Source organism: Enhydra lutris, unplaced genomic scaffold (genome assembly GCF_002288905.1).
Source record: "Enhydra lutris kenyoni isolate GAN:26980312 unplaced genomic scaffold, ASM228890v2 scaffoldscaffold44, whole genome shotgun sequence".
NCBI lineage: Eukaryota > Metazoa > Chordata > Mammalia > Carnivora > Mustelidae > Enhydra > Enhydra lutris.
Window position 1 is genome coordinate 15,422,388 of NW_019154128.1, and position 17,605 is coordinate 15,439,992.

At 35.9% G+C, this 17,605-nt stretch overlaps 1 protein-coding gene across 4 annotated transcripts in view; it reads right to left on the reverse strand.

Annotated features, from left to right (window-relative positions):
- LOC111155896 (mannosyl (alpha-1,3-)-glycoprotein beta-1,4-N-acetylglucosaminyltransferase, isozyme A) overlaps positions 1 to 17,605 on the reverse strand; it is a 109,663-nt gene that overhangs the window by 31,943 nt on the left and 60,115 nt on the right. For all 4 annotated transcript variants that reach the window (XM_022516359.1, XM_022516358.1, XM_022516357.1 and 1 more), the window contains one exon: positions 15,071 to 15,204. In XM_022516359.1, coding sequence (XP_022372067.1) covers positions 15,071 to 15,204 — 134 coding nt within the window. The remainder of the gene's footprint in view (positions 1 to 15,070; positions 15,205 to 17,605) is intronic.

Consider the following 17,605-nt stretch of genomic DNA (forward strand, 5'->3'; position numbering starts at 1 on the left):
GTCAGTTTTTATTACGTTCAGTGGTCTCTGATTCAGTAGAAAAAATGGTACAGAAACTATTTTTGCTTCTTCTGAAACACCCAAACTATAAGCAGTGAGTTAATCACAGATGCACCACGCTATAGGGAAAGATTTCTCCACTTACAATCCTAAAACCTAGGTTCAAGATCTGTCTCCGTAGCTACTTGGCCTGTATTAAGTTAAAGTAAGTCACTTTCGTGAGCCCTCCTTTCCTATCCTATTAAAAAAAAGGCAGGAGGAAAAAACACCTTAGAGACTATGACACTTAATGCTAAAACCACTAATAAAAAGCTGTTGTCTGTATTCTTATTATCGTCATTATTATTAGGCTTATAATGAGAACCCAAGTCAAAAGCACTTTACCCAGAGTTAGAAATAAATGCTTATCAGACCTGTGTATTTTAAAATTATATACAAACAGGGGTGCCTGGATGGTTCAGCTGGTTAAACCTCTTGATTTTGGCTCAGGTCAAAATTTCAGGGTCCTGGAATCAAGCTCTGCTTTGGGCTCTGTGCTGGGTGTGGAGCCTGCTTAGAATTCCCTGTCTCCCTCTCCTTCCGCCCCTCCCCACCACTTGTGCAGTCTATCTCAATCAATCACTCAATCAATAAATTATATACAAATAGAGATCTAATACTCCCTACCAATTTTAAATACATTCTCAGATTATATTAAAATGCTCAATTGTCAAAAGAATCAATGACCCATAAAATATGATCTAGGGTATAGAGACTGCCAAACACTTAATACTGGAGAAAAACAAACGGAAAAAAAAGATTAAGCTTAACCCTGGAAATTACAAAACTATTAAGCTATAAAAAGTTGTATAAAGGGTTTTCTGGAAAAGTATTTTACCTTTAATTTCTGTTAACTGAAAGTGATTTCTATTTTTATTATTAAAATTAAAGAATGAGGAGTGAGGCAGTAACACCACATCCTTCAAACTCTTAACAGCTACGGAGATAAAATGGGCACATAACTCAAACCCCTCCGTATTCTTCCCACATAAACCCAAACATTAGTCAGTGATCTCTCTTTCAATAAATTATTCACAGACATGTGTAACCAATGAGTATCTTACCACTCATCAGCTCTAATTTTGGAGAATATGATCAGAATTGGTTTATACAAATTTTAATGTTTAAGCAACAACCTGATATGCAATATGACAAGCATTTATGAAGGGCCACTGATTTGCCGAGCCAAGGGAAAAGGAATACAGAGATGAAAAAGACCGGTTCCCTCTCCCCAACAGGCTATTCAAGAGGTGGGCTAAGATGAGTGGATGCAAGTGCAGATTTATTGTGTAATACGTAATAAAAAGTATGGAACTCAAGTGAACCATATCTAATATCTAATTACACGGAATCCTTATTTTGCATGCTAACTGACATAACTTGCAAAAGATTTGCTTAAATGCCTGTTAACTGGTGTCACTTTTCTACAAGAGAATCCATCCTTTCTGGTACCAGCTAAGGAAACCGTGCTGGGAAGCCTCTGAAGAAAGCTCTTGCCCACCTGACCTCTAGAGGGCCGGCCAGCCAGGCTTTATCTCCACAGGGCCACTCCCTGCCTCTCTCCTGTAAAGGAAACCATCGACATTGCACAGTACATTGCGCAGTAAAGGAAACCACTTACAGAAAAGGAACACAATGAAAAGGCAACCTACGGAATGGGAGGAGATATCTGTAATGGTGGCTATCCAAAATACATGGAGAACTGATACAACTCTAACAAAACCCTCAAAAACCTGACTTAAATGGGGGCAGAAGATCTGAATAGACATTTTCTCCAAAGAAGACACAAACAAAGGCACAAGAAAAGATGCTCCCTATCACAATTACCGGGGGAATGCAAATCAAAACAGCAATGAAATACCACCTCCAACCAGTCAGAATGGCTAGTATCAAAAAGACAAGAAACAACAAGTGTTGGCAGAAGAAAAGGAAACCCTGGTACCCTGTTGGTGGGCAAATAAGTCAGTGCAGCCTCCTCTGGTAAACAGTACAGAGGGTCCACAAAAAAATTAAAATACAGCTAACAGGGGCGCCTGGGTGGCTCAGTGGGTTAAGCCTCTGCCTTTGGCTCAGGTCATGATCTCAGGGTCCTGGGATCGAGCCCCGCATCGGGCTCTCTGCTCACCAGGGAGCCTGCTTCCCCCTCTCTCTCTGCCTGCCTTTCTGTCTACTTGTGATCTCTCTCTCCCTCTGTCAAATAAATAAATAAGACCTTTAAAAATAAAATAAAATAAAATAAAATAAAATAAAATAAAAATAAAATAAAATACAGCTACCATATGGTCTAGGAATGCCACTTCTGGGTATTTATCCAAAAAAAAAACCAACCAAAAAAAAAAAAAACCAAAAAACCCACAAAAGCACTAATTTGAAAAGATACTATGTATCCTGATGTTCACTGCAGCATTATTTACAATAGGCAAGATACAGAAGCAACTCAAGTGCCCACTGATGGATAAATGGACAAAGAAAATGTGATCTACAAAGTGGACTACTGTTCAGCGATAGCTAAGAATGCAATCTTGCCATTGGTGATAACACAGGTGGACCTATAGTCAATAAGCCAGACAAAGACAAATACAATATAATTTCACTTATATGTGGAATCTAAAAGACACAACAAATTTACAAACAGAATGAAAAGAGACTCCTAGATAGGGAGAGCTAGTGATTGTAGGGATGGGAGGTGGTGAAAGAGGTGAAGGAGATTAAGAGGTACCAACTCCCAGTTATAAAGTAAGTAAGTTATGAAGATGTAATGTATAGCATAGGGATAGAACCCATAATATTGTAACAACTTTGTATGGTGACAGATGGTAACTAGACCTATAATGGTAATCATTTTAAAATATATAAACATACTGAATCGCTATCTTGTACATCTGAAACTAGCATAATATTGTATGTCAGCTATAATCCAATTTTTTTAAAAGTCTGAATTAGTCAATAGGCCATAAGATAGTCTTCGGAAAAGAGGTCATAAAAATAACAACAATATCCACCACCTTAGATATTTACCTCCTAAATAACCTCTTAAGATTTTGTATCATTAGGTTGATAGCATTGTACTAGTCTTCTATATCCTTACTCATTTTTCTTTATTCACTCTATCGAGTAATGAAAGAAATTACACTTAAAATCTCAAACAAAGATTGTGGAAGAATTTGCTAACAACTCAGAAGCTCACTAATCAATGGTCTACAGCCCATGACATAGCAGAAGGCCAAGCACACATTCAGTGTGGACCAGCCTTTAGGCTGCCAACTAGTAGAAGGGATCAAGGTACCCTTTGATTCTTTGTGCTAATTCTGAGAAAAACACCATTGTTATCTGGACAGAGGTTACACTGTATCTGTATACTGCTCTAACAGACACGCACATACCTGGGTGTCATGAGGGTGTATGTAGCATGAATACTTTGTAATGTTGACTGATGAGATTTAAGACAATTCATCTAAAAATTTAGAAATTAAAAAAAAAAAAAAGCAGGCTCTTCCTCTAGCACTTTAAAGACATTGTTCCATTGTCTTGGACTTACATAGTTTCTAACAAGAATCTACAGTAGTCTTACTCTTCTTTTTCTGTGTATAGTGTATCTTTGCTTAGGCTTCTTTCTAGACCTGCCCTTTATCTGTTTATAGCAATTTGATTATGACATACCTGACAGTGGTTTTGTGTTTATTCTGCTTGGATTTTTTTTTACTTCCTAAATCTAAGGATTTACACTTTTCTTCAAAAAGTGGAAAAATTTCAGTGATTATTCCTTCTTTCTCCTCTCCAATCTGGACTCTCATATGGTAGAGCAGTTACTATTATCTCATAGATAAATGCGGTGAATAACACTGTACTTTTTCAGTCTTTTTCTCTATATTCTTAATTTTGGGTAAATTCTACTGTCATTCTTAAATTCAATGACCTTTCCTTTGGTATCTAATCTGTTAAGATTATATAGTAAATTTTAAGTTTCAGAGATGTACTTTCCATTGCTATATGTTCTACCATTTGATTCTTTATACATCTTCCATTCCATTCCTCAGTGTGTTAAGTACTTGAAAACATCTGTAATAGTTTTGTTGTCCTTTCCTTCCAATTCTATCACCTCTATCTCTTCTAGATTTGTTTTTATCAGCTAAATTTTCTCTTAGTTATGGTTCACTTTTTTCTTCTTGGCATGATAGCCCTTTCTTATTTGACGACAGACATCATAAATCCTGCATTTTTGAGTGTCTTAATTTTTTTTTTTTTAAAGCACTGGGCTTTATTTAAGCAGGCAGTTATCTGTGGATCAGTTGACCCCCACAGGCCTCTTTTTAGCTTTGCTGGGGTGGGTGGGCCTCGAATGACCACTTCAAAGACAGTTTGACTCCTCTGGATTCTCCAGTAAATGTCCTGGGTGACTACCAAGGACTTGCCATTCAGGCCCATCAGAACTCAAAGTGCATGAGCAATGGCAATGTTCAGGTTGCAGACCCCTGATCATTTTTCTCCCCAGACTTGTGTAGTGTACCCTGTGCACACGTGCCCCAATATAACAAGGACCCAAAGTTACTCTCATTTTCTGTGCAGCAGTCTCCTTTCTGCAACTCCGTTCTGCAGTTTCCCCTTGCTCTCCCTGTGACTGCCCTTGTGCAGTGTGATCTGGAATGCATCTCCAGGCAGAAAGTTGGGGAAATTGTGGTATTCACTGCACTTATTTTTCTGTCTCAGGGAATCCTGTCGTGCACAGTCTGCTGTCCAATGTCCGAGAACAAAGGAATCATATTTTGTTCAGCCTTCTAGCTGCTTATAGCAGGAAAGTAAGTCCAGTCCTTATTAACCCTTTTGGGGCCAAAAACAGATGTTACTTTACATAATAAGGAACCAAAGAAAATTCCAGAAAACTAATGTGTACAAGTGACAAATCAAAAGCACTAAAAGGACCCCATGAGCTAGAATGGGACTGGCAGCTCATAATAAATTTTATGTCCCTAGGGTCAAAGGAAAAGCTATTCCTATCCATCTAATGCTTGGCTTTATGATACTTTAAATTCAATGCAGACGTATCAGAAAGGCTAATAAATACCAGCTGGCCTTACTAGTTTCTAGTAAAATGGTCAAGCCGTTAAAAGAATAAACAAACATACACACACTTCATTTCCAATATGTCTATCACAGTCTTTCCTCCTTTCCTTCTCTTAAATAGTTGATGCTACAGCAACAGTTCTCAAACTTTTCCAATCAGAACACATTCTATTCAAATTCTCACCACCTCTTCAATTATCCTAGTCTAAGCCTCACCTGTATTATTACAATGGTTTCCTAAGCAGGTTCTTTGCTTTCCTTTCCAAGGAAGTCAGCGTGACCCTTTTAAAAGGTAAGTCCTGTTATTCTCACCAAACATGCATAACTATGGTCCAATCACGAGAAGATAGCAAACAAATCCAGACTGAGGCGTTTTACAATGTAACTGACCAGTGTGCTCAATAGAGATCTCCGAGTTCATGAAAGACAAGGAAAGTATAACCAGCTGTCATGGGTAGAAGGCAACTAATGAGTCAGAACAACTAAATGCAAGGCGGTATTTAGGGCTGGTTTGCTAAAGCATAAAAATGACCATAGGTGGAAAAACACCTAATTTGAATAAAGTCTACAGTTTAGCAATGGTATTATACCAATGGTAATTTCCCAGTTTTGATAGTTTTGTCATGGCTACATAAGTGGTTAATATTATGGCAAGCTAAGTCAAGGGAATAGTCTCTGTATTATTTGCATAAATTTTCTATAAACCCAAAATTATTTATTATTAATATTCTTCCTAATATTCTTCTTCTTCAAGAACTTATTACCATTTAATGCATTGTATATTTGTTTTTTAATCTTTTTCTGTAAGTTTCACTGGGAAGAGGCTTTGTTTTACTCAAAGATATGCCTAGTACTTACCACTGTTTGGGTAAATACTGGTTGAATTATAAGCAAATTTAATAGGATATTATGTACGTACCATTTCTTCCTAATTGACTTGGGTATGATCTGTAACAAATGCTTAAGTAAACATCTTAAAATACAACTGCTAAAAAAATTACAGGCCCAAAACACTATTGATGCACTTACACAGTAATGTGTAATTTAAAATGAAAACCAGAAACCTGAGACAGATAATCAGCAAGTCTATTTAAGATCTGAACAATACTACCAACTCGATCTAACAGACATTTATAAAACACACCTCTTGGACAATAGCAGAATCCGTCCTTTTTAAGCAACATGGAATCTTGTCCAGGATAGACCATATGGTAGCTTATAAACAAGTATTGATAAATTTAAAAGGTCTGAATTAGAAATAAAACAATAGAAGGAAATTTGGAAAGTCTACAAATAGGTAAAAATTAAACAATACATTTCCAAACAATCCATGGGTCAAAGAAGATTCCAAGGGGATTTAGAAAGTATTTTGATCTGAATGAAAGTAAAACTTGACATACCAAAATTTATGAGATGCAACTAATGTGGAACTGAGAGAGAAATTTATAGCTTAAAATTGCCTCTATTAGAAAAGATCTCCAGCCAATAACCTAAGAATTCAGGGGAAAAAAATCTAGAAAATCTAGAAGTGGGGGGGGGAGTTCTAAGAATTTGGAAAAATCTAAAGATCTAGAAAAAGAGTAAACCAAACTAAAAGCAGTAGAAAACTAAACTAAAAGTAGAAGGGAAGAAGTAATAAAGAATGGAAATTAATGTAGCAGGAAAATAAAGAAATGATGAAGCCAATAAAACTAAAAGTTCTTTGAAAAGATCAAAGAATAATGTCACTGAGCATTATAGGGAGGTCTGTCTGGTCTGCCTGGCTGCCAACCAGCTGGGTGAGAGGATGGAAAAGGTCTCAGAGGGAAGAACATGGAGAAGGGAAAAGAAGGAAATTAGAGGGGCGTTAGGAAGAGTGAAGACAGGAGACTACTGTTTAGAATAACAAACTCCGTAGACTACTGGGACTCTTCAGCCATGTGTATGTATAATTAATATATTTTTTTCAAATGCAGAACAACAAAAAAAAGTAGAGAAAAAAATATCCCTTTGTAATGCTAGATTACAAGTTAAGAGCACCATCTTTTGTCTAGTGGATTTTTTTTTAAATCTCCTCCAGTACCTTCTTCACCTTAGTACTTCAATAAATGAATGAAAGAATAATGAGAATGGTATCTGTACTTCTGCCTTTATTTAAAAAAGAGGACTAACAGGTAATTATAAGAGCTTGAGAAAACATAACCAGACAGAGGACTACTGTCTCTGAGGCTAATGTAATCTTCAGATGCTTTGGGTGGGAAAAAGTTTCAAAACATTCAGGGAATTGAACTCTGGCTGAAAGCACACTAAACTAACTAGAAAAGATTGTGCCACTTAAATAGAATTTGCCTAGGAAGCACTGACATTATACAGTATTACCAATGAGAAACAGATACAAAACTGCAAACTCCATTTTCAGTAAGACAAATATTAACCAAATTTCTCAAGCTCTAAAGGAATCCAATGTGGTTCCAATAATCAGAGGTAGCCTGAAGAATTACACAGACCAACTATATTTGCAGGAAGCAGCCTGACTGTAACAGCTACAAAGACAGTCTTTGATTAAAAAAACAACTAGTCTGGAACACTACTTTACCCCCTCCTCCTCCTGTAACCCAGTGGCCTAAAGGAGGGAAAAAAAAAAAAAAAAAAAGCTATTTCCTTCTACGATGATTCATAAAAAAGGAACCAGCACAGCAACTATACAAAAAATATAAGAAAAAAAAGGAGAAATTCAGCAAAAGCTATCAACAAAAACAAAACAAAACAAAACAAAACCTGTATCGATAGCCACAAAACAGATGAAAAATCATGACCAAACATTTCCCCACTAACTTAAAAGAAAAAACACCCAGTTAAAGCACTTGCTACTATGAAGCAACACTAGATACTAGAAATGATTGTGAAGATTCTAAAATGTGCATGGAAATGCAAAGGACCTAAAAAATCTAAATCAATTCTACTAATAACAAAATTGGAGGACTTAATCCGCTACCTGATTTCAATACTTATTCAAAGTTATAGTAATCAAGATAGTAAGGGACATGCATAAGGATCGACCTATAGGTCAATGAAACAGAACAGAAAAAGACCCACATGTATATGGTCACTGGATTTTCAATGAAGACATCAAAGCAATCCAGTGGGGAAAGGAAAGTGTTTTCAACAACTGGTACTGGAGTAAATGAACACCCACCTGAAAACAATGAACGTGAACACTGTGTTACACCACAACAAAAATTAACCCAAGATGGACTGCAGACCTAATACAAAAATTAAAACAAAGTTTTCCAAAGAGATAATCTTCACAATTTGGGGCTAGGCAAAGATTTCTTAAGGTCATGGAGAAAAATAATTAGAAAGCAAAATAATTAATTAGACTTCATCAAAATTAAAAAACTTCTCCTCACCAAGAAAATGTGAAAAACATGAATAGACTTCCATGGATTAGGAGAAAATACTCACAAAACACCCATATTTGACAAAGTAAAAGTATCCAGTATATATAAAGAACTCTGACAACTCAAAAACAAAACACACAAAAAACCACCACACAATTTTTTTTTTTAATGAGCAAATGGGTTGAAGACAATTCCTGAAAGAAGATACATAAATACAATGGATTAATGATGGATAAAGGATGGATAGGTAGGGATATGATAAATGAATACTAAAACTTTAGTAGTAAAATATAGGTGTCATAAATGCAGATATTTTAACTGTAAAATTCTTTCAACTTTCTTGTCTTTAAAAGTTCACAATAAAAAGAACATTCAAAAGTTCTTTCCTGAAAATAAGTAAGATTTGATTCTATATACCTAAAGACCATATTATGTGCCAGGGAAAAATGATCCACAATGGTTGAAATCAAGACGTGTTAGAGCAAGATTACTAGGCTTTAAGGATGGAAAAAGAATCATTTGGGCAACTGGGCAATATGGGTTTCTTACAGCAAGCAGTGAGAAACGTGGAAGGTCATCTAGCTGGCTTCAGCACTAGCACTCCCCTCCAACCTCCTAAAAAAAGAAACTGTGACTGGGGCTTCTATACCCAAGCAAATAATAAAGGCAGAAGATAACATCTTTGACCACCCAGGACTTCTGGGAAAATTGTTCATGTGGACCTTTCTTGAAGAAATTCGAAAATGAACTTTAATCAACAGGTTTAAATAGATCAGCAATACAGAAACTACTTGGTGCTTATTTAGGATTAAGCAAGTAAGCAGATACACTGTGAATCATAAGGCTAAGTTTCCCACTAATGGGGAACTTAGTAAGAATAAGGAATTAGGGGAGGCTAGAATGAACCCTGCAGTACTGGACTGGAATCAAAGGTGTCATTACAAACTCGTGATTTTTAACACATACAGATAAATGGACTTAAGACCTGTATAGATGTACAGATGTGTGTATACATGCATACATGTATTTCCTATTAAGAGATACCAGGTTTGTTTCTCTCCAATTCATTGGTTTCTCTCCAATTAAGAGATACCAGGTTCCCTCTGGACCTGGCTGATTCCAGGTTTGGGGCAGGGAAAATACAAGATAAGCTGAGAACTTCTTACGCTGCTAGGATATAAGGAAAAATGATGGGGTATATTGAAAGAGCAACCAATGGCCAAATTTTAACAATTTTAATAACAAAGTAAAACATTTATCATAATATTCACAACTTCACACTGATATCAATAACCAACAAAATAAAATTGAAGAAAAGGATAGTTTTTCCTTGCAAAATTCCAATTAATGTAGAAGAAACAAGGAAATCACCATTCAGCAAACATAATAATTGTCAGAGACAAGAATCATTAAGAATGATTAGTTGAGAAAAGTTAGGAAGAAAAACAGGATATATGTATGATCTCAAAGCGTCACTCCAGAAGACAGCTTCTAAGTACATATGGAAAAAGAGCTTATTTATAGAAGAGAAACCTGTCAGACACCACCTTAATCAAGTGATACAAGTTAACAATGCTGATAATGAGATATGTCAAAATCATCTCAATAGGAGACTCTGAAAAAGAATACCATATCACTTCTATGGTGTTCTTGCTAAAAAATGTGAAACTTGAATTTAATCATAAGGAAACATGACACAATCCCAGACTGAGACATATTCCAGAATCCCTGCTTCTTTAGAAAAATACATTTAGAAGAAATGTTTTTTTTGCCGGTATATAGAAAAATAAATCGATCTCATTCAGCCACTTGACAAATTCCCCTATTATTTCTAGTAATTTGTCTGTTTATTCTTTGGGGTATTCTGTGTTATCAAAAAATAATTAAGCTCTACTCAAGGTCCAGGATAGGAATATCCAAGTGGCTGAGGCCAGGTCATATGCCTGAACTGGTAAAGCAATTATCTGGCATTTTTAGTTTGTACAATGGGAGGGAGGCTTCCTCCCAGCCAGATTTATAAAATGGAGAATTCTCTAAATATAAAAACAGAACAGGAAAGACAAATTTTGCTGAAATCCAGAGTACACTGTAAGAAAACATTTTAATAATATGAATGATAATACAGTATAAGAAATACTATAAAATAGCATAAAATACATAACAAATAATGAGGCATACAGACAAAAGATCATTAAAATGCAAAGGTCATAATTTAAAGTAAAAGTGCTAAGTAAAAGTAAATGTGAGAATGATACAATCTTAAAATCTGAATATCACACTTGGATCATATCATGGATCCTTCAGAGCAACTGGAATTTATTCCTCTTAAGTCCTGCAATTCTAGAATAGAGTCAGTAAACTTTCAAACAGTACATTAACAGTCAACTCTCAAAACCTTGCATGTTCTATGAATGTCTCATCATCTATGCCCAATTGACCCCAGGGGAGAAATCACCAGAGAGGAGCAAAGAACAAAAATAGAGCCAGGAACTACTTTTTTGTGTCTCCTCTTCTCCCAGAGGGGCATTCTCATGGACCCTCTCCAAGAAAAAAAGAACATGAAGAATGGGAGGTCAAACAGGCATGAAAAGACTATGATATATTTTAACATCTATATGCATTCTTCTACAGCTCTTTTTCATTTTTAATTTTTTGCTCACACATTAAAGTGGACCAGAGGTAATTCACACCTTTGCAAAAATTAAAAATGTTTGCAAAAGATCAATTTACTTCTACCTATTTAATCTAAATAAATTTCATATGGGAGGCTGAGGACAGTTTCATAAAAGGGATGAGCAGGGACCTGAAGGATGATTAAGAAAGAAAGGAAGAGGCAACACTTCAGGCTAAGGAATAACACAAACAGAACTGAGAACAAGCTAGGTCTATGAGACATACTGAGAGTAAAAGAATTGGAACACAGACCTATTAATTCTGTGAGGTAAAAAAAAAAAAAAAACCTTGAATAAACACATGGGAAACCTGGAAGAGAAGCAGTTTGAGAAAACCAGATTAACTTATATGGATGGATTAGAAATTGCTCATAAAACATTCAACTAATGTTATCAAGTAGGCAGTTTGAAATGCGGGCTTAGGAAGATGCTAGAGATCTAGAGCCAGAAACCATGCAACATATAGATCGTGGTCACCTCCACAGAATATGTATTTGTTACTAGTGTTAATGTGCCTCAGGCTACTAAACACTTAGATTAATAACTACTAATCAAGGTAGAATCAAACATGGTGATTAATAATTTTCAATTGCCTAAAGGCAATTCAGTGAACTCTATAAATCCATCAATTCTTCAAGTCAACTTTGTGGCTCAGAACAGATTTTCTTCCAGATGTTGAAATCTACATCAACACATATACAAACACCGCAATTCAGGGGTCTTCAGAAAACTGCAGGCAGTCACACTGAACTATAAGCACGCAACACCTCTCCCTGTGTGTGATCTCACTACACCTGCCTGCAATACTGCTGAACTTACGAGGCTCACGTGGCAGTTAAATGGCAGAATTCAGGCCTTGAATGTGTGTCATCTACCCCATACCCAATGTTATTACATCTTAGTGATCAGGTGAAGGGGTATGGCAAGAGGGTCCTGAATTCTTACGTACACAAATCTGACCCTATAGACTGAAAACTATTTTTAAGTTATGGCATTGTGATTTGTAATAATATATATTTGGTCTTTGCCCCATTTCTGGCACAGAGCTCCCCAAACCCTGGCAATTTCACAAGTGATAAGCGCAGCAGATGTTCTTCTGTTACATTAATGAGGTGGTTTTTGGACACTTCCCCCCACCCTAATGAAGGATGGGGGCTGGCTGCCAGGAGAGCCAACCATGTGATCAGAGTGTTGGAACTTTCGGTCCTACCCCTCCAACCTCCAGAGAAGGTAGACGACCAGGAGGCTGAATCAATCACCAATGGCCAATGATTTAGTAAGTCATGACTATGTAATGAGGCCTCCAGAAAAACCCAAAAGGACAGGGTTGGGGAGGTTGCATGCTGGTGAATACATAAAGGTGCTGGGAGAATGGCGCCCTCGGTGAGCATGGAAGCTCCACACCCCTTCCTACTTACTCTGTGCTGCACACCCCTTCCATCCGGCTGTCATCTCTATCCTTTATCATATCCTTTCACAAATTAGTAAACATAAGTATTGCACAGAGTTCTGTTAGGCACTCTAACAAATTAGTCACACCCAAGGAGAGGGCTCTTTGGAACCTCCAACCTATAGCTGGTTGGTCAGAAACACAGGGCTTGCAACTGGCCTCTGAAGTATGCGTGCATGTGGGCATGGGAGCCAGTTCTATGCAAAGGAGCCCTTAATCTGTGAGATCTGACCTCAACTTCAGGTAGATCGCATCAGAATTCAGTTTAACTGTAGGACACCCAGCAGCTGTCACAGAGAATTCCTTGGTGTGGGGCAAAGTTCCATACAGTTGCTGACCAAAAGTGTCCAGGAAGTGTCTAGGTCAAAGAAGGGACAGGGATGCCTGGGTGACATGATCCTACCAGGGTCCCAGGATGGAGCCCTACATCAGGCTCCCTGCTCAGCGGGGTGCCTGCTTCTCCCTCTCCTCTCTGCTCATGCTCTCTCCCTCACTATCTGTGTCTCTCAATCTCTCTCAAATAAATAAATAAACCTTAAAAAAAAAAAAAGAAAAAGAAGTAGAGGCACACAGGGAACAAACACACAGGAGGAAAGTAGTGAGTTTTTCCCTACACAGGAAGAAAAAAAAGAGAAAAAAACCTGTGTCTTCCCTTTACCCAAGTACAAATTTCTTTTCTTTTATGGTGTTAAGGCTTTTTTTTCCTCATTAAAAATCAGTACATGCTCAAAATTCTAATCTTACAAAAGTGTATACAAGAGAAAGTGGCATAACCCCATAATCCCAACTCTCACAACATGCAATGTTTGTTCCACAAGACCATTATCTCTATTCATCTAATTAATGCATATGTAGGAGCTGTACAAATGTGTATATAAGCCTGAATATATTTACACACTTGAAAATGCTTCTAGTACCTCAATTTTTAAAAGCAGAATGTTAGGTCACTGAGTATTTAGTACTTTAAATTTTAATAGCTATCGCCAAATTGCTTTCCAAGGAGACTGTCCCAATTTCTACTAGTTGACAAAAATTTATATAAATAAAAATGGCCACAAGACATATAAACCAAGGAGACTATTCCAATTTCTACTGACATACAATATGCGATTGACAAATACACTCTATAAATACAAAGGGTCAAAAGACATACAAACCAATATTTAATCCCATTTGGTAAAGAAATCCAAATTAAAAGAAATATATTCTTTTTACCCATCAACTTGGCAAAAAAACCTGAAGACCAATATTATCGAGCAGTATTATCTAACAGAGCATGGGAACAGGTCTCTCTCAGACTGCTGGAAGAATAACCTGGCTCAACTTCTGGAGGGCATTTGACCATGTGTGAACATTTTAATGTATGTGGACTATGAACAGGCAATTACACATTTAGGAATGGATCCCACATCAGTAAGTATTCCAGTCCCCAACAATTTACTTATAGTAATGCACAGTGCAGTCTTTAAAAAAAAAGATCAAAAATTTGAAACAATCTAAATGGCTATCAATCAGAAACTAAGTCAATTATGTTAAAATCATACGATGGATTATTTTGCAATCACAAAAAACGATGCTATGATATTCTTCTTAGCATAGAAAAATGTCCATGATATGAACAAATATATATAATGATCCCATTTACATATAAATGTATACAAGCCATAGGAAGATTTTCTTAAAATATATTTCAGAACATCAATAGTAGTTATATCTACATGGAGGAGTAACCAGTAAATTTTCATTACACATTTCTGTAATTGTTTTAAATGGCATGCATGTGTTTACTTTTATATTAAAGAAATCATTAATAATATTTTTTTAAAGACATGAGAGACCAAGAAAAGTTGCGAATCAGTATGCTAGAACCAGAAAATGTCCTAATCCTTTCATATTCTGAAATTCTACATGATAATTAGGAAAATATTTACTCCAGGGGCTTTCCTTCATTATTTCCAAAAAGCATATTTAATATGCTTTCCCTAGATCTTGTGAGGAGAGTAAAATATAAGAAATGTTCCCCGTCCTTATATTTTGACTTTTAAAATAATAATAATGGCTGCATCTTGGGAATGCAGAGTAGGGGTAGAGAAAATAAGGAAATGATAAAACCCCAACCCAGGCAAAGCCTTTCTCGGGTTTCAAAACTCCCAAAGAAAATCAGTGCAAATCTCTAAATTCAGGTCTGAGAGCTAAATACGGGGACTCATTGCTCTTAAAGATTTATGTATATAATAATATCCTCCTCACAACAGATCACTATTCCTGGACTGTTACTATAGGAGACAAGTTAAGGAAAACATAACAAGTTAGACTTACGTTTAACTATCAGAAAAAAATGTATTATCTAACATTTATTCATTACATTTTTAAAAGCATGCTTATAAAAGCATATTAAAACATTCATTTGTGGTTTCAACTCTTATACATTACGTGTAGTAAAAAATAAAATAATGACAAATAATTACCTCTCCTATGAAGACGACTATAACACAGTCCAACTTCTCTTCAGGATACAGATTATCAATAAGGGAATGAAGGGTTTCTATGAGGTAAGATTTCACTTCTCTCTTCACTGTGGGAATTCCCATTACTATTGACACTGAAACAAAATAATGATAGTAATTACATAAAAAGATTTCACAAAGACGGTATAGACTAACACTAGTATTTCAAAAATGATTATACCCTCTCAAATTGATAGCAACAACTGAGAAAGCGAAATATACTACTCAATAATAATTGAGGAATCAAAATATACTATAAAATGTACAACTATACAAAGAAAAATAATAAAAGCCTATAAAAGCATAGCCTTAACAGTGTAATTCTTTTCCACAGGGCTTATCCAAAAAAAAGTCAAAGTACTGTTAAAAATGAAGACATTAAAAACAAGTGACCCTAAAGTATTAAATATATATTACACAAGTAAAAGACAGAAACACTGAACACATCTGAAAAATTAATGTCTCAAAAAAACCCCAATGTCTCAGATATCATGTATATAATGCAGTCAGAAGGACACAACATCCCTTCTGTGGTTTTCTTGATAAAAACACATAATCTCAATCTAACCATGAATATCAGACAAATCCAAATTAGGATCCAATTTAGGATCCCAAATTAGGGATAATCCACAAAATAATTGTCCAGGTGTTCTCTGAAGTGTCAAGATCAGGAAAGACAAAGAAAGAATAAAGAACTGTGAGAGATAGCAGAAGACGAAGGAAACATGACAAGTAAATGAAATACGGGATCCTGAGTCTGATCCTGGAACAAGAAAAGAATGAGAAAATGACAAAATCTGAAGAGGCTGTAAGGTTAGTTAATATGACAGCATCAATGTCAAGTTCCTGGTTTTGATCATTATATTATGGTTACACAAAATCTGAACATTTAGGGGAACCGGGTGAGGTATATGAAAACACTGTCTGTACTACCCGTGCAACTTTTTTAAGGCTAAAATTATAGCCAGCTCTGCTATAATGGTTGTTTTGCAACACAAATTTTTTCCTGAGAGATTAATGTATTGGGCAACTATCTAAGCATCATATGGATTTTGCATTTGCTTAGGTGCAATTTCTCCTCTGGGACAAGCATTCACTAGGTAAACACAGAAAATGGCAACCATTTGAAATGAGCTCAAAAAACTGAACCAAGCAATGTAGAAATACACAAACAGTATATATTTCTAACTTCTACCAGCTGCCTCAGTTTGCTGCACATGAAGAAACACACATGACTACATCTAGTGTTGACATTTCCACCAGATTGCAGGTAACCTGCCTTGTATCACACTTCTCAAAATCTTCCAAGCGGCAATCCTTTTGAAGCCCATTTTAACAGGCAAACCTCAAGCATTATTCAGTACCTTATTTATTGTAGTACTTAGTATTTCTTAATCATTTAGCATGTGTAAAACTGCTCTTTTTTTGTCTTTTTGTACACGTAACTGACAAAGTTTCTGACCACTGCGATACTGACTTTTCTCCTTTTATTGAACAATTCTATATAGTATGATAAATTTTAAGAATGCATATATTGTGTTATAATAGAACTGTAATCCACAGGAAGTTTTTTTAAATAACATCTTTTAAAAAGCCAGTAGAGAAATATTTTGCAAATATTAAAAACATTTAAGTCTTAGTAATGTAAAAATTTATCAGAAATGCTACAAAATACTTAGAATTCATGAAATTCTGAGGCTGGAAGATCAGAGCTCAATGAGTCTACTACCATGATTCTGCAAATAACAACACTAACATCCATAATTTGGCTATATGCAAAAGAAGGAAACTGGACCAGTTTGTTACACCATACACAAAAATAAACTCAAAACAGACTAAAAACCTAAATGTGAGACATGAAACCATAAAAATCCTAGACGAGAGCATTGGCAATAATCTAACATGGGCCATAGCAACATTTTTCTAGGTATGTCTTCTGAGGCAAGGAAAACAAAAGCAAAAATAAACTATCAGGACTCCACCAAAATAAAAAGCTTCTGCATAGCAAAGGAAACTATCCACAAAACTAAAAGACAGCCTGCTGAATGAGAGAAGGTATTTGCAAATGACATACCTGATAAAGGGTTAGTATCCAAAATAAATAAAGAATACAACTTAACAACAAAAAAATAATCTTTAAAAAATTTAAAAGTGGACAGAAAACTTGAACAGATATTTCTTCAAAGAGGACATACAGATGGCCAACAAGACACATGAAAAGATGCTTGACATGACTCATCATCAGAAAAAGGCAAATCAAAATCACAATGAGATAATACCTCACATCTGTCAGAATGGTTAAAATCAACAACACAAGAAAAGAGGTGTTGATGAGGATGTGGAGAAAAAAAGAAATCCTCATGCATTAGTGGCAGAAATGCAAACTGGAACAGCAACTGTAGAAAACAGTACGGAGTTTCCTCAATAATTAAAAACAGACTACCCTATGACCCAGTAACTATACTATTGGGTACTCACCCAAAGAATATGAAAGCA